At 40.2% G+C, this 17,612-nt stretch overlaps 2 protein-coding genes across 3 annotated transcripts; one reads left to right on the top strand and one right to left on the bottom strand.

Annotated features, from left to right (window-relative positions):
* Nucleotides 1-743: 743 nt before the first annotated feature.
* On the bottom strand, nt 744-7,844 carry pfdn6 (prefoldin subunit 6). Of its 2 annotated transcripts, none has more exon segments than NM_001015908.2 (5): nt 744-1,086; nt 1,162-1,286; nt 3,274-3,344; nt 4,600-4,663; nt 7,837-7,844. In NM_001015908.2, coding segments are annotated over 4 exon segments (381 nt in total). In that variant the 5' UTR covers nt 7,837-7,844; the 3' UTR covers nt 744-965.
* Nucleotides 7,845-7,959: 115 nt separating this feature from the next.
* b3galt4 (Beta-1,3-galactosyltransferase 4) lies at nt 7,960-14,031 on the top strand. The gene is made up of 2 exons (XM_002938685.5): nt 7,960-8,074; nt 10,680-14,031. Exon 2 carries the CDS (start codon nt 10,933-10,935, stop codon nt 11,971-11,973), a length of 1,041 nt encoding a protein of 346 aa, XP_002938731.1. The 5' UTR covers nt 7,960-8,074; nt 10,680-10,932; the 3' UTR covers nt 11,974-14,031.
* Nucleotides 14,032-17,612: the final 3,581 nt, after the last annotated feature.

The raw sequence follows: 17,612 nt of genomic DNA, 5'->3' as shown, positions 1-17,612 counted from the left end.
ACTAGATTTTTAACGTTTTTGTATTTCTTTAAGCTACATACTCTGGAGCTGCTGAGAGACCCATTATCGGCGTCCACCCCCCTTGCAGCGTGGGTGCTGCTGAGCTCACAAAGGGATTTTGTCATGATTTCATGGTATACTTTTTACACTGTTAACTCTACCTAATCTTAGTGCATTGTGAGTCTGAGCTTTCAGAAGGAGCCAGCGCTACACACTTCTGATCCAGTGCCACGAACCAAGCACATGGGTCCATTAATAGATCTGGAGACACAAATGTATTTTAGTCATGTAATTTCTCTAATATGTAGTAATTGGGCTGAAAATATTAGTCTTCCTTAAAGAGGTTCAACACTTTTTGGCATAATAAAAGAAGATGTAACTCTAAGCAACTTTTTTTATACAGTTATTCAATGGTGTTCAATAACAAAAGCCAAAAGATTAACAGACCTGCAGAAAAACACTACTTTTAAAAGCAATGTAATTTACAAATAACCATTGAACCACTCAATTGTTTAGTGCATAATGGAATGTTGCTTAGAATTATTAATCTCTTATACAAACAAACAAAACCTATTTTGGGTGGAGGCCCCTTGGTATCTAATTTCACTTCTTACATTTCTATTGGTACTTATTGTTCATAGGTCAGGAGTTGTTCCATTTGTTCAGAAACTATATGTATGGTTTGTGTATTTCTTACGTGCAATGTTCTGCTATTCTCCCAGGAAAGATAAGATTAAGTCCTCTCGGAGTCAAAGCATTTTTATTACCCAACACAATTCAAGACATAGTATTTCCACAATGAAGCTCTTACTGTCCAAGAAGTGGCATCAGTGTGCACAAGAGGCAGGAGGTGCCAAAAGTATTCCAGGAAAATAAATGGTGGGCAAAGTTTTGGTTACACAGTCCTGGAGCATTAATGACCAATGAAAACCAGGTCTAGGGTTATAGATTATTCTGAATGCCCCTCAGGCCTTCACTGGCCCCTTTCCTTGTGTCCTCTGGTAATCTTGTTGAAGCTTAGTAAGGGATGCCCTATGTTGCTCTGAACGCTGCTCCATATCCTTAAGTGTGGTCTCATATCTTTTGCTGAGAAACAAACATTCAAACATTATACAAACCAGTTATTAATCTCAATACAGACTAAAGAAAAACACTACTCACATTTCTCCATTAATGTACTGAAGTCTTTTATCCACAGTAGACTTTGCCTCTTCCAGGTCCTGTTTTACCAGCACTGGACCAATCAGCTTATATACAGTGTTACTGTCATCCAGAAAAGCCAGCTCCTACAGAGATATATAGAAACACACATACACATTTCATTCTTAAGAATCACACTATATTGTTATTTTTTATATTTACCCGACATTCTATATATTGCCAAATATGATTACTGTTAATGTCTGAAATCTTCTTTTCTGTTCCTGTTTATTTTGAAAATACATTTAAAAAAAAAAAAAGTTTCCAGGACCATTTTAGAAATGATTATGTATTTGCCTAATGGAAATATTAGGAAGAAAATGTCTTTGCCCTCTCTTTCTGCAGCTTATATAAAATGGGTTATTGTCTTAAGATTGCAGTTTTACCTTTGAATACAAACCCTATTATTTCCCACAGTGCCACTATTCCAGCAGACAAAGGACGCAATTTGTCATAATTGAGATAACAAAATCATAAGGTTGGATTAAAAAAAACTATTTTTATATATTTATAAAATTTTTGACCATGTGCAAAGCATACAGTCCTCTTTAACCCCCTCCGTGGCCTAATTTGCATATGTAAATTAGGATTCAGTTTGGTATTTGCCCAAATCTTTTCAATGGATTTGGGGTTTGGCCGGATACCAAAATAGTGGATTTGCTTCATCCCTAGTATAAAGTAGAGGAACTTAGATCTGAGATGTTAGAGCTGAGGTCTTTTTTACTTAACCTTCACCTAGAGCTGGGCGGTATGACCAAAAATTTATATTACAGTATTTTTCAAAATTATATCGGTGTCACGGTATTTGACGGTATTTTTTTTTTCCATGCATGATTAGGTGTTAACCCCATTTCCTAATAAATTAGAAAATAATTACTGCAGTATTGAAAATCAGTCAAGCGAAGGATCGGCAACAGAAAGTCGTAAGGTAAATCAGGCAGGCTTAGTTTCCCAGGCAAGGCCGCAGACAACATAGCACAGGAGGAGGCGTTTGATAGCTTTAAATACCCCCCACGCATGCACAGAACCGGCGCCGTCAGCGCATCACGGACGTGCACGCTTTGACATGTACGTGCGCTTTGACGCACGCGCACCTGGATGCGCGTGCGCAACGTCCCGCGGACAACAGGACGCACGCGAGACCGGGCCGCACGGGTGAGTACCCTGACACCCCGGTATTGCGGTATCTGAAAAATGAATATAGTTTTAAAAAAAACCACCGGTATTCGGTATTAAGCGGTATATCGCCCAGCCCTACCTTCACCAACTCTTTAATACAGTGCAATTGTAAACATGTGTAGTGTGATACAACAACAATTCAGTTTGAGAATTTGTCTGACATGGCTTTTGGGGAGGCGTAAGATATCAAATAGCAAAAACTGATTCCACCAACAATAACTTTGCTTGATGTGGCTGTATTCTCTCTAAACTATAAATATGCTGTATGTGATGGGTGCAGTCAAATAATATAAATAAGCAGTTAGCATTAATAATAAAATAATTATACTAAATATATACACAAATTATTTTTGTTTCTATTTTTCATGTGTAGAATTCAGACCAGGTAAACATTAGGATTAACACATTTTTACACATTTAATACATTTGTCCCTGCTCATTTGCTCCCCTTGTAGGAAAATTATCAGTTGAAGCTTATTACCTGTATCACACCTACCCTTGTAAGTTACCTGATTGACTTAAGTACATTACAGATGTCTGCACAAATTGGATTATGGTCCCTCAAGAAGTGTTTCTTTGCTAAATTAGGAAAGACTGGTATTGTCTCAGTGGGATGACAAAAAGTCACGCAATTTTAAGAATTTGCATTCAGTTCACCCAGGCATGTGCCAGTTCACGTCGGTTTAGCCTGATCTGAATCTTGGCCAAACCCTAAACCAAATGCTGTATTTGGTGCATCCCTACTTTATAATTAAAAGAACGCATGCAGAGTCCTTTTGTAAGGGTCATGTAACTCTGAGGTATGTGGCGAGTTTATATTGCTCTTGTACAAGTGCTTGCATATACATATTGGCATTCATTTGCTAACTATGTTCCCCCCTACCTCAAACTCACCTGTTTGACAATGTTGTTCTCAGTCAACTGAGCCTCAAGCTTCTGCCTGGCTGACATAGTATTGCTGATCTCTAAAGAAAGAGAAGCATGACAGAATAATACCAGCCAATAAAACACAAAAAGCTATAAAAAAAAATTCAAGGACAAGTAACATCAAAAAGTGAAAGTTTATAATTTTTTTTAACATTTAAAGTTTATATCTGTTCATCCAGCATACATAAAAAAAAAATTGCCCCTGTAGGAAGACAGCAGATTTTTTATATAAACTGTATTATCATTTCTGAACACTACCAGTGCAGGGTACATTATATTTCAATTATATTTAAAACAGTGATTTTTGCTGTTACTGGTCCTATTATATATGTGTACCTTTTGGAACTTTCCAAATGTTCCTCCTTAGCTAACAGCAAGCTTATAGATATATGAATATATTGCTGTATCTTTCATTCAATCATGGGCCCAAAAACATCTTGCAAGTTTTATTTCAAGTAACACTGACTTTCCTGACTGAGCTTCCAGCAGTATCAATGATATCAAATTGACATTCTCCCCAAATCTCACCTTAAACGAGACATATCATATAAAAATTAAGAATGTACCAGTGAATTATACTCCTCTAGAAATAGAAGGATTGTGCTTAAAAAAAGATGTGTTTCAGACTGATTTATTGAGAAAATTCCCCCAAACCCCACTAACCCCGCCCATCTGTTCCACTTCCTGCTGGCTGAATTCTCTGGAGCCAGTGGCACTCCTGCCAGCTAGGCTGACCTGATATTGAACTGAAGCCTGACTTTGCTTGCATGACTGCAGGGCTGTGATTGGCTATCCCCCTCCTACTGTGCTTCTGGTAGGGACTTTTAGGACACGCCCACCCGTCAACATTGACAGAGAGGATAGGAAGCTCCAATAAAGGGGCCATTTTTGCAGACAGTATTCAAATTTAGCCCAAAGGGAAACCAGCACCATATAGTATTCATAATTGCCTACAAAATTAGTGTTTTTTCCATTTATCCAATATGTCTCCTTTAACTGACCTCCAAGCCATCCATCCCCCAGACTCTGGGCCTGTGCAGGGGAGCCAGCTCAACACCTGCTTAAGACAGAAACCGCATATCTCAAAGATATTCTTTCCCCTCCAAAAAATTCTTATACTTCAGCAAAAGAGCAACCAAATTACTTCTGTTCCACATGCACATCAGTAACATCACTATTAGAACTATCATTGTGATGCATTTATCAATTAAGAAACGAATGATTATTATCTGCTGCACAAAGGCACAGAGCCAACAAGAGACGAGAGAGATGATATAGAAGTATAATACGTACCTTTCTGGAGCTGTTGGTATTTGTTGATCTCGGATTGTAACTTCTCTTGTAACTGTTCCGCCATCTGTTTATAAATAACATACTTAGACTGTCAGCACACACAAATATATAGAAACTGTTAAATATGAAAAAATTATGACCAGTCCAGGGAAAACATTTACCAATTCAGTCATGTTAAATATCAGTTGTGTTGTTAAAGGTACAGTAACACCAAAGCAAGTGAATATTATATTATGTAATATTCCCTGCACTGGTAAAAGTTTTGCTTCAGAAACACTACTATTGTTTATATAAATAAGCTGCTGTGTAGCCATGGGGGCAGCCATTCAAACTGAAAAAAGGAGAAGAGTCACAGGTTACTCAGCAGAAAACAGGCTGTGAAGATTCCTATTGTATTCTACAGAATGTATCAGTTATAGTAGTATATAGTAGTGTTTCTGATGGAAACACACAACTTTTAGGGCAAAGACACACGGGTGATTACTCGGCACAACTTTTTAAAAAATTGTGGCGACTAATCTGCGTAGTGAAAACTCGCAGGTGTTTAGTTGCAGCAACTTCTATTTTAACCTATGGCAGAAAAGACTTTTTTAAAAGTTGCGGCGACTAATCGCCCCATGTGTCTTTGCCTTTAGAAGATCAGGGCAGCAACACATTATATCTGAATTACTTTAAAACAGTTTCATTGTTTGGTTTTACTGTTCTTTTGGAAAAATGGAAAAAGTGACTAGAACTGTCCTGTCTGAAGCCACTGTTCTGCCTGTGTATTTATACGTATTGGTTTTGGGGTCCTTTTGACATGTAGTGGAAATTTTGGGGTGTAGTAAATTGACTGGATTTAGAATCTGAATACTTGGGGCTGTTTTATGGCTCTGAGTGTGTGTATATATATATATATTTCTTTTTGCAAGAAAAAGTTTTGTCTATTGTTGTGACGTAGATGCAGCTCAGATTATATTTTATGACCAATTTGTGCATAAATCCATATAATTCCAAAGGGTTCACATACTTTTTCTTGCAACTGTATATACAGTGAGGAACATAAGTATTTAACACCCTGCAATTTTGCAAGTTCTCCCACTTAGAAATCATGGAGGAGTCTGAAATTCACATTATAGGTGCATTCCCACTGTAAGAGACAGCATTTAAAGAAAAATTCAGGAAATCACATTATATGATTTTTAAAGAATGTATTTGTATTGCACTGCTGCACATAAGTATTTGAACACCTGGCAATCAGCAAGAATTCTGGCTCTCAAAGACCTGTTACTCTGCCTTTAAATAGTCCACCTCTACTCCACTCATTAATTAAATTAGTAGCACCTGTCTGAGCTCTTTAAAGACACCTGTCCACCCGACAGTCAGTCAGACTCCAACTACTACCATGGGCAAGACCAAAGAACTGTCCAAAGACACCAGAGACAAAATTGTGGACCTCCACAAGGCTGGAAAGGGCTACGGGGCAATTGCCAAGCAGCTTGGTGAAAATAGATCAACTGTTGGATTAATTGTTAGAAAATGGAAAAGGCTAAAGACGTCAGTTTTCCTAGGACTGGGGCCCATGCAAGATCTCACCTCGTGGGGTATCACTGATGATAAGAAAGGTGAGGAATCAGCCCAGAAGAGAGCTGGGGCCACAAAGGTTACTGTCGGTAGAACACTACGCCGTCATTTGCCGAAATCACCTGCTCAGCGTGTGCCATCCCACCGGCGGCTAACATTTTCGCCGGTGGGATGGTAGTTCGGGGAGATTAGTTGCCTGTGACAAGGGAGATTTGTCGCGGGTGACTAATCTCCCCGTGTGCCAGAGCCCTAAGGCAGCACAAACAGACACTGCTCTAAATAAATAGTGACTGTCTATGGCATCTTACAGCGGCCCCTCTGGCATTTGCCAGAACCCACAGATTGCCAGTCTGGGCCTGGTTATACATACATACGAATTAGAACTATTCTGACCTGAGACAGAAAAAGGATTTTCCGAACCCTAGCAGTGCATTACTTTCATTTCAACCCTAAACTCCCAACCATGAGGGGTTGTGAGTACAACTATGAGGGAGCAGGATGCACTTACAATCCACAGACCCTGAACAGATACATGGAACTATATAGAATCAAAGATTGTGATGCTTGATCTGCAGATTTACAGGTGTTGTCCACCTTAAAATAATCTTTTAACTGCTAGCCGGATCCTTGCTATCTAAGATCCACAACTGTCAGTCTCTTGAGAACTAAACTCAAACACTACCTCTCTGAGCCCTCCTATAACATATAACCTAATTCCCAACCATTTAGACTGTAAGCTCTACAGGACAGGTACCTCCATCCTCTTCTCTCTCTAACACATAACTCTGGGCAATCTTTAAAGGAGAAAGAAAGGTAAAAACGAAGTAAGCTTTATCAGAAAGGTCTATGTAAATACAGCCATAAGCACTCACAGAAACGCTGCACTGAATTCTCTGAAAAAAGATTAGCTGTGTCTGTTTTACTCTGCCAGAGACACGCAGCTTTCTGCTTCCTGCTCTCTCCTGCTACCCCCTCCCTCAAAAATGCTAATAACTCATTCCCCGCCTTAGGAATGTGAATCTGAGCCAATCAGCAGGAAGCGGACTCATAGTCTAACTGAGCATGTTCACTTGGTCTGGGTGTCTGTGCTGGAGCGAGGCATTATGGGAACTTTCTTTACACAGCTCAGAGTTTTTTCTTCCTGTTTGGCTTCTGATCATCTGAACAGGTGAAATATGGGGAGACTTAAGGGCACTATTGAGACAACTGAGGGTATGCCTGCAGCTTGAGATTAACTCTTTATTAGCCTTTCCTTCTCCTTTAAAGCAACTAAACTTTGTATTTATTTATATTATTGTACTTTGTATGTAATGATTGTATATAATGATTGGATTATCCCCTATGTACCTGTTGTACAGCGCTGTGTACATAGGTAGCAATATATAAATATACATACACATCCTGCAGTGCTGTACAAATGGGTAAATACACTGAACACAGTTTTAGATACAAAAGCTACAAATTACCAATGCAAGAGGCACACACGGCCCTAGAGACAGAATACAGGCTACACCAGCGACTCTGCGCTATTCATTGTGTAACATGCCGGGCACAAGGCGACACCGCGCTACACGTCGGGAGATGAAGCAAACGCACAGAGTTCCCCTATTACACAGCAGCACTCAGTATAACAAACCATTCCCTGCCGCTACCCATCCGAATAAACACAATTACCGTGTCCTGTCAGAACCAACGTGCAGCTGAAGCCGCCTCTCACCCGGAAGTGATCAGAGCGCTTCCCCTGACGCCTTTCCGCCCCATCCTATTGGAGCGCTGCTTGGTTGCTATAGGGCGCATTGGGCGTTCCTGAGAGGTTTTTCCCCTGGTTTGAATCTTGCCATCTTTAGCCAGACACACCCAAAATAAAAACGCGCAGGTGTGGTTGAATGTGCCTTTGTTGGATCCTGTAACGGTAAGTACCTCTGCTAATGCTTGTGTTGCTTACTTTATATCTTGGAAAGAAACAGAGAGGAGAGCCACTTTTCCTTTGGTGCGTGTATTCTTTCTGCTCTCGTCTTCTGAGTGTCTTGTGCCTTGTGTTTCAGTGCGGGAACTAGATACTAGTGTAGGCAGAGACAGTCATAGGGGCACATTTACTAATCCACGAACGCTCCGAAGGCGCCCGAATGCGTTTTTTTTTCATAATGATCGGTATTTTTAGATTTTTTTTGTAAATTGTCGTGACTTTTTTCGTAGCCGTTGCAACTTTTTCGTAAATTGTCGCAACTTTTTCGTAGCCATTACGATTTGCGCGAATTGTCGTGACTTTTTTGTAGCCGTTGCGCCGAGTACGAAAGTTCCAGATTCATTCAAGCTTTGGTATCGTGACTTTCCTTGGGCCAGGTTGGAGCTGCAGAGTGCCATTGAGCCCTATGGGAGACTTTCCTTGGGCCAGGTTGGAGCTGCAGAGTGCCATTGAGCCCTATGGGAGACTTTCCTTTGGCCAGGTTGGAGCCGCAGAGTGCCATTGAGCCCTATGGGAGGCTTTCCTTGGGCCGGGTTGGAGCTGCAGAGTGCCATTGAGCCCTATGGGAGACTTTCCTTGGGCCAGGTTGGAGCTGCAGAGTGCCATTGAGCCCTATGGGAGACTTTCCTTGGGCCAGGTTGGAGCTGCAGAGTGCCATTGAGCCCTATGGGAGACTTTCCTTGGGCCGGGTTGGAGCTGCAGAGTGCCATTGAGCCCTATGGGAGACGTTCCTTGGGCCAGGTTGGAGCTGCAGAGTGCCATTGAGCCCTATGGGAGACTTTCCTTGGGCCAAGTTGGAGCTGCAGAGTGCCATTGAGCCCTATGGGAGGCTTTCCTTGGGCCAGGTTGGAGCTGCAGAGTGCCATTGAGCCCTATGGGAGACTTTCCTTGGGCCAGGTTGGAGCTGCAGAGTGCCATTGAGCCCTATGGGAGACTTTCCTTGGGCCGGGTTGGAGCTGCAGAGTGCCATTGATTCCTATGGGAGGCTTCCAAAATCATGCAAAGTCGCAAAGGTTTGCCCGCCGTTTACGAGCACTCAATATGAAAAAGTCGCGACAATATACGAGCAAATCGTAATGGCTACGAAAAAGTCGCGACAATTCGCACAAGTCGTAATGGTTACTAAAAAGTCGTAACGGTGACGAAAAAATCGCAAAATGTTCGTTTTCCAATCCGAATTTTTCCCATTCGGATTCGTGGATTAGTAAATCAGCCCCATAGAATATAGGCTGGGCTGGTAAGGAAACCGAGAACCCAGTCATAGAATGCAGCCAAATACTAGTGGGAATATGGACAGCCTGATCTGTATAAAGAGGTTAGATCCAAGTGGTGATATAGCTCATTCTCTAAGCAAACTATTAAAGCCAATTAAAGAAAATAATGTTACATGTTAGTCTAACCATTATCCTAGCCCTGATTTTAATGTCCCCAAATTATTTGGACTATTCTTGATATGAGTAATTATTATACATTAACCTTAACCCTGGCCCTAGCTGTATATGAGCTCTGTAACCATGGTGCAGCAATTCAACCTGATAAAGGAGAAAAGTGACTAGTTAAGTTGGCACCAATATAATATATAATATGAAAAAGTTTTGTACAATTTTCAGACCGTGTGTGAACTCCAAATTATCGTCCCGCCAGTTTCCGTACCATGGTGATCAGTCGTTTCATTGATCGGAAAGGTTCTGTCATTTAATGATATCATGTATTGCCTATCTGACACTATGCATGGGTGACCAACAGTGTATTTCTGGGACATAACTTTTATACAATTGTTTGGCAATTATTAAAGGCCAATCCTTTAAACCTACAATTTCAATCTGAATGTTAGTTTCAGATTGTTGCATTAAAATGTACAATCAAAACATGATGTTTTAAGACAACTACAGTCTGAACATATGTGGCCAGCTTTTAGGTGGCCACACACGTGGCGATTTCCGGTCACCATCGGTCACACAAAAGATCGTACCATCGGCCACTAACCGTTCAGGGCTGAAACGGCAGATAAGGAGGTAGAAACAATAGGATTTCTACCTCCTTCTGCCGATTCAGCCCTGATCAAAATCTTTTAACCTGCCTGATTGGCGAGTCGACCGATATCAGCAGCCTCCTGCGATATGTTGACTCGCTGACTTGCCATACATGCACCAAATATTGTACGAAACGGGGTTTCGTATGATATTATCGGTGCGTGTATGGCCAGCTTTACACAGCAGATAACAGAAAAACCCTGTAGAATACCATGAGTTTAGTTCTTTCACAGATTGTATTCTACAGAGCTTATCTGCTTTCTGATGTGTAACCTGTGCCCTTTCTCCTTTTCCAGCTTGAATGGCTGCCCTATGGCTACACAGCAGCTTATTTGAAGAAAGAAGAAGAGGATTGCCCCTCCCCCCAGTTATCTTTTTAACCTAGTTATTACATATATTTTTTAAAATGAAATTCCCACTTTGCTTTGGCAGCTTTAATTGTCTTTTTCTTTTTTCCTTTGATAGGATTCATGTTATCACTTCACAGTAACCTAATTCTGCTGTATTTTTATTTTTAGTAACAAACGCCTTGCTTTCAGCTATGATGCCATCTTAGTGCTCTCACCAATCAGCCAACAACAGTGCAAGGTCTGGGATTCATCTGTCAAATGGAGGCAAACTACCATCTTAGGCCTTTGGTAACATTACAGACTAAGTCACTGGTAACTGCCCAATCCTAAATGTGCAGATGAGGCAAATGTAGATTTTGTTAAACTAATCAAACAGAAGAACCATTTGAAGAAGCAGCCTGAAGCAATTTCCTCACTTGCCATGCTTTCACACTTTGCTTTTAATATACATCGCCTGTGTATCCCGCGTCGGACTTTTTCTCGTTTTTTATGCCTTTCTCTTTTTATTTGTATTCTTATTGTCTTCTCAGAGCACTATGAAGAGATTATTTCCTGCGCACTTCCACTTTTCTATCCAACTCGCTCTCCGCCTTCAACTACTCCATTTAAACCCCCAGCTATTCTCCTTTCCCCTCCTAAAGCTTGTTCACCAGCCCCCATGCTTCTTATCTTAGTCTCTAGCGCTCCCTTTCACCATGAACGGCGCAATGCCATCAGGCAGACTTGGGGGTCTTCATCCAACTTGGATTCTCAGGCAGTCACTTTTTTTGTACTAGGGGTTCCTCAGTCACACAATGATCAAGCTGCATTGTTGGAGGAGGCAAAGATCCATGGGGATATCATCCAAGCTGCCTTTAATGACAGTTACCGCAACTTGACTATGAAAACTTTGGTGGGACTATCATGGATGTCTCAGAGATGTCATGGTGCTAGGTTCCTGCTGAAAACTGACGATGATGTATTTGTAAATACATTTTCCTTGTCAAGATACCTTCAGGGACAACATGGACCTCTCTATTTAGGAAGGGTGCATTGGAAAGTCTACCCTAACCGTGATCCTGACAGTCGGCATTACACTTCTACTGATATCTACCCAGAAAAGTACTTTAGTCCTTACTGCAGTGGTACAGGTTATATTTTGTCCCATGAAGTAGTTGAGTGGCTGTTGCAGCAGACTGGCAAAAGCCCTATTATTCCATTGGAGGACGTCTATGTGGGACTGTTGGCATGGGCAGCTGGGATATCCCCCAAACATTCAGCAAGTATGTCAGGCTCCATGAAAATACCACACAATGGCTGCTGTTACAGCACAATGTTCAGCTCCCATGGCCTAACACCCAAGGGCATGAAGGAGGCTTGGGAAATTTTGAGTGAAGCAAGAAATTACTGGTGCCCATTTGCACTGCTGCGCTGTAAGATACTGGGCAATTTGATAGAAGAGGGAGGATTTGGACAGATATGACTGCCACTTCTAACAGTATGCTGATAATTATACACTGGACCAGATATAGAAATGCAATTTCTAATAACATTGCTGATATTTTTACATTTCTTGTCCCCTACATAGCTCTTTATGGGCCAGATTCAATTCAGTGAGAAAAAGGTTTATAAAGTGAAAACTCATGGATGAGAATCAATTCAAGATGTGAACTGTTTATCATGTGAAAACTCTTTTGAAGTCAATGGGGAAAAAAAATTCTCAAATTAAATGTTGTCCATGAATTTTCCTTTGCTAAACCATGAGAACTTTTTCTCACTGAATTGAATCTGGCCCTATGGTGGAATGTGGAATATTGCATAGTGCTCTCCAATCATTTTAACAACATGTGAATTAATTGCGTGTTTGTTTCTTCTCGTGCAGAGACTAAACAATGAAATCAGTCTATTACATAAGTAAAAAAGGGCAGATTCTTCGCCTGCTGATAAACTCAGGCCGAAGATCTGTTGCACAAAAAAGCTTATTGATGTTACTGTACCCGGAGGATTCTTGGCCTGCATTTACCTGCAGGATAAAAATCTGCCTTGTGGCACTATAGGAAAGGTCTTTATGAACAAAATTGGAAGGGGAGCACAGAACAGGCAAGAACACTTGCAAAAAGTGCTTATATTATTCATTGTATGTTTGGCCCCTGAATGCAGACTGATGTAACCTTAAAGGAGAACTATAGTCTAAATCTGAAAATCATTAGAAATGCTGTATTTTGTATACTGAACATAAATATAAAGATTTGAAACTTACTGCACAAGCCCAGAGGTTGAGAAGCCTAATTAAAGGAATGATTTATGCTTTCAAAGTTGTCCAGAGGGGGCCCACCATCTTGTTACTTTGTTAGACCATCTTTTGTAAGATTTAGGGCTTGCACATGCTCAGATTGTTCTGGGCTGCTGTTGGGAGGCTGAGCTTAGGGAACGTAGTAAATTAGCAAAACAGCACATCAGGTAATATCTGCTATAGAAGCTGATTAATAATTAGAATCATAATATGCAGACTACACTGGTTCTTGTGTTGCCATGTAATGGAATGTGGGTTTTAGAGTTTTTTTTGCATTGTTTAATATTTTCCCAGCTCTCCAGAGCAGTGGCTGCATAAATATGCAAAATAATCCTACAATGAGAATCCCAGATGATCTGTGTAAATTTTGTTCCTGCAATTGGAGTTGGGAGCATTAAGCACAGTTTCCCAGCGCTGAACAAGTCTGTCCCTTTATTCCCATGTCTGATTTCTGTGTCATATAATGAAAGGAAAATGACAATTATCTCTATATATAAGATATCAAAATGGCTGCTATAGTGCCGGGAATCTAATTAGCATTCTCATTGGTCAGTTCTCTTGTGTATATAATTTTTTCTTCAACCTCGATAGAGAACTAGGTGGAACCTAAAAATTAATCCATAAATGATACAGGCCAAATGATCCCATTGGCACAGAAACACAGGTGTATCATGGATACAGTTACACATAAATTAGTACTGTGCTATTATACACATTTTATTACAAGATATCAATAAAAACAAGCTTTAGCTTAGTATTTAGACATAACTTGTTTACAACAGGCTCCCAAATATCATATCTCCATCACCCAAAATATCAGCTCATAAGATAATTGTGGCTTTTTCTAACCAAAACTCATTCTGAATTCTCTTCTTCTACAAACAACTTTCTGACACTTGCATTACAATGACCAGAGCAAAGGTTTATTGAGCAGACTGGGGGTTTCGTACACAGTCTGTTTATAATAGTGAGAGCACAAACTCTGAACTCAGTGTTGGTTGGCTTATATGCATGTTTAGCAGTGACTAGAGCAAGGAGGCAGGAGAAAGAAGAATATTGTGAGTCGATCCCTAAGTTCAGGTCAGCCAAGAGCAGACTGAGCATGTGCAGTAGTTGGGCACGGCAAAAGATGGAGATCTACTGTGGGCATCTTCAGGGGCATGGGGCTTGATATACATTGTATACATACAGTACATAGATAAAACCTATCTGCTAGACTAATAAATATCCTGCATGGATACAACAGAATTGGTACTCTGAGCAGTTGTCTCCTGTTAATAAATACGCTTGCTGAAAATACGTTGCATACACTTGAAACTCCCCCTACATGTGCCTGCCATTGAATGAATTGAATACGCTCGGGTGCAGGCACATGTAGCCGATATCTGCATAAAAATGCGAGACTTTACATTTTCTTGTGTTTTTATGCGGATATCGGCTACATGTGCCTGCACCTGAGCGTATTCAATTCATTGGGGTGCAGGCACAGGTAGGGGGAGTTTTAAAAGTATGGAGCATATTCTCGGAATGCGTTTTATAGCTTCCCGAAAATATGCGCCATGCGCTTTGCCTGGCATTAGCCTAAGAAGCTGCAATTAGAGATGGGTGAATCTGTCCTGTTTCGCATTTTGGCAAGAATTAGCAAACGCATTAGAGTCAATAAGCGACAAATTTTTCACTGCACAATATTTTTTTATAGCCATTGGAGTCTACGGGCTGAAATGTCATATCATAATTGTGCTGGTTAACTGCCAACATTGTAATGTCGTAATAAAGTGAACTACAAGAGTTGCAATAGAGTAATACAGACCTGAAGAACTTGGTATCCACATGCTGAATGGCTATATAACACTGAAATCTGCAGAAGTTGCAGTATGGTATTAATACACTGCAGAAATGCGCTTAGTATCCAAACACTGAATGGCTAGATCATAATTCCCTGGTTAACTGCAGATATTGTAGTAAAGTAATGATATACTGATTTAACATGCACAATGAACTGATCTTCATGTGCTAACCTTACCAAACAACTTCCTATAAACCATATCAAAGTAATAGGCTTCACATTGGAAAGAAATGGTATTTGGGAAGCAAATATGCTGTGTATATCACAGGAGTTTGGATACATAAGGCATACAAGCAGCGGATGAATCAATCCATAACAGGCTTGCGGCTATAAACGCGCTCCTTGTATAATGATCTCTCGCTGATGTAACCAGACATGTCATTTTTTTGTTTCTACAAGTTCATACACTCTGCAGCATGTGAGAACAACGTGACAGGCTCAGAAAAATCCAATAAAATAGTTACATCCTGGAAGCCATTTAGTCTGCCCCAGCCTCTCCTGCATTAGGAACCTTTTCCTTTAAAGGGACAGCACAGCTAAACAACCTATCTGCTCCATCAAGCTGTGAACCTATAGCGAAGATACCTGGATACAAATTTTCCAGGTTGAGGATGAATCCAAGCAGGTAGCATGTTATTAGTCTGCAAACTCCTGTGTTCATATTGGAAACTTTCCACTTACCTGATAAAAGTATATGTATAGTTGAACTTGATGATTTGAGTTCCCAGCTGAACCACAGCACACAAGTAGCATGGATAATATGCAACACATAATTATAAACCAGCAAAGTATATAACAAATATGAATGCAGCAACAGGTGCTGTAATACATCATACAATCTGCAGCATACTTAAAGGAACAGTAACACCAAAAAATGAAAGTGTATAAAAGTAACTAAAACATAATGTGCTGCTGCCCTGCACTGGTAAAAGTTGTGTGTTTACTTCAGAAAGTCTACTATAATTTATATAAATAAGCTGCTATGTAGCCATGGAGGCAGCCATTCAAGGCACAGGCACATAACAGATAACAGATAAAACACTATTGTATTCTACAGAACTTATCTGTTATCTGCTATGTAACCTGTGCCTTTTCTCCTTTTTTCCAGCTTGAATGGCTGCCCCCATGGCTACACAGCAGCTTATTATATAAATTATAGTAGTGTTAATGTAGCAAACACACCAGTTTTACCATTGCAGGGCAACAATGCATTATGTTTGTATTACTTTAAAGCTCTTTCATTTTTTGGTGTTACTGTTCCTTTAACGGAATTTCAGTCTCAATACATGTTGTGTTTGCCCAATAAAGAGTTGCAGTTAAAAATGACTGCTTTTTGACTTTGCTTTCACAATTTTTAACTTTACCACAGGTGCTCTGATCCTCCTGCAAGACTAACAGTTGGCAGTTACGCACCTAACTTACTCCCAGTCTCAAAACAGGGGAGACACAGACAAAAGCACCTGGGGCATAAAGGGAATCACCCATATGTGTCAGGGAGCTTATGGAACAGAAAAAAACATGTTTCTCTTCATTGGCTGCTGGACTGGGGGGATGTTTGGTAACCTGAGTTGAGAAAAACTGAACATACTCAGTAAGCCAAGAACCAGGGATGCAATGAATCCCAGATTCAGTTTGGGATTTGGGCCGAATCCAGCCTTTTTTAAAAGTATTCGGTTTCAGCTGAATCCTAATTAACAAATTAGCATATGCTAATTAGCATTTGGAAGCATTAAATGTTGGGGGGGGGATTTTTAACCCTTTCTAAGGGCATATGCTGATTAGGATTCTGATTCGGCCAAACCCAAAAAAGTGAGTTTGGTGCATTCCTACTAAGAACCAAATTTAATTCCTAAGGGAGGGGGCAAAGTGCCAGCAGAATTTCACATTTCGGTTCCCCTCAGTGCCAGACGTTTTGTAAACCTTCTGTGCTCTCTCAATTTAGGGGCTTTTACGTTTAGTTTAAGTTTAGGTAGGCAAACTATATATTGGTTTTTTTTCGGGAGAACATGAGCTTTCCAAATCTGAGTTTTTGTGTATTTCCACTTCTGGAACAAGATTTAGAGCTTGAAATACAAAAAAAAGCTCAAAATATAGGGATTTATACCAGAAACATGTTTTATTTTATGGACAAAAATACAACTGATTTGGAAAGCCTCATGTCTCCCGAACGTGCCAATACCGGATATGTATAGTTTTATGGAGATTTCAGACTTCTATAGATCAAAAACTCCCAGCAGTAAATTACCAAATTTTCAAAGCATTACAGCAGAATACGGCATACTTTAGATTCCAGAGCAAAAATCCTGGAACATTAGGTTTACCCCATATATTCTTAAAAAGTACACATTCTGCCGAATGGGTAACTATGTCTTTCTACTCCTAAGTACCAAACGGCAATACTTTTCTGAATTTAGCAGTTTCTATAAAAAAAAATATGAAAATTAAAAAAAAAAAAATCACCTCAAAGCTTCCACTTTCAAGCATATCTCCCACATAACATTAGGTACCAAGAAAACACACCCTAAATATGAAAGCCAGGGGTCCGCTGAACAGTTTGATGCCCATTGTGCATAGGATCACCGATGTATCTGGCATGTAGACACCCCAAAAGGAAGTTAGTACATACAAATTGCCCCAGAGATCTCTTTAGCTACTGAAAATTCAACATGATTACTGCATTTTGTGTGGGGTAAAAACACAAAAAAACATTGACCCCCCCAAACCCATATATTTTTGGAAAGTACACATTCAGACGAATTCAAAATGGGTACCCATGTCTTTCTACTCCAAACTACAGAGTCGCAATGCTTTCCCAAAATTGCCGGTTTTGATGAAATACCTGAAAATCGCATCAAACCTTCCACATACAAATATAAAAGCCAAGGGTCAGCTTAACAGTTTGATGCCCATTGTGCATAGGATCACCAATGTATCTGGCATTTAGAGACCCCAAAAGGAAGCTAGTGCATACAAAGTGAATACG

The sequence above is a fragment of the Xenopus tropicalis genome, chromosome 8 (genome assembly GCF_000004195.4).
Source record: "Xenopus tropicalis strain Nigerian chromosome 8, UCB_Xtro_10.0, whole genome shotgun sequence".
Lineage (NCBI taxonomy): Eukaryota > Metazoa > Chordata > Amphibia > Anura > Pipidae > Xenopus > Xenopus tropicalis.
Note: the sequence above shows the minus strand (reverse complement) of the source record. Positions and strands in the feature narration are given on the sequence as shown.

What these genes read in the sequence shown, in the direction of transcription:
- pfdn6 (XM_012968348.3), bottom strand. Translation starts at nt 4,663, where the DNA reads ATGGCGGAACAGTTACAAGAGAAGTTACAATCCGAGATCAACAAATAC. An exon ending in ATACCAACAGCTCCAGAAAG is followed by an intron (nt 3,345 to 4,599) that starts GTACGTATTATA and finishes CTCTTTCTTTAG; the next exon opens with AGATCAGCAATACTATGTCA. An exon ending in AGAACAACATTGTCAAACAG is followed by an intron (nt 1,287 to 3,273) that starts GTGAGTTTGAGG and finishes ATATCTCTGTAG; the next exon opens with GAGCTGGCTTTTCTGGATGA.
- b3galt4 (XM_002938685.5), top strand. Translation starts at nt 10,933, where the DNA reads ATGCTTTCACACTTTGCTTTTAATATACATCGCCTGTGTATCCCGCGT.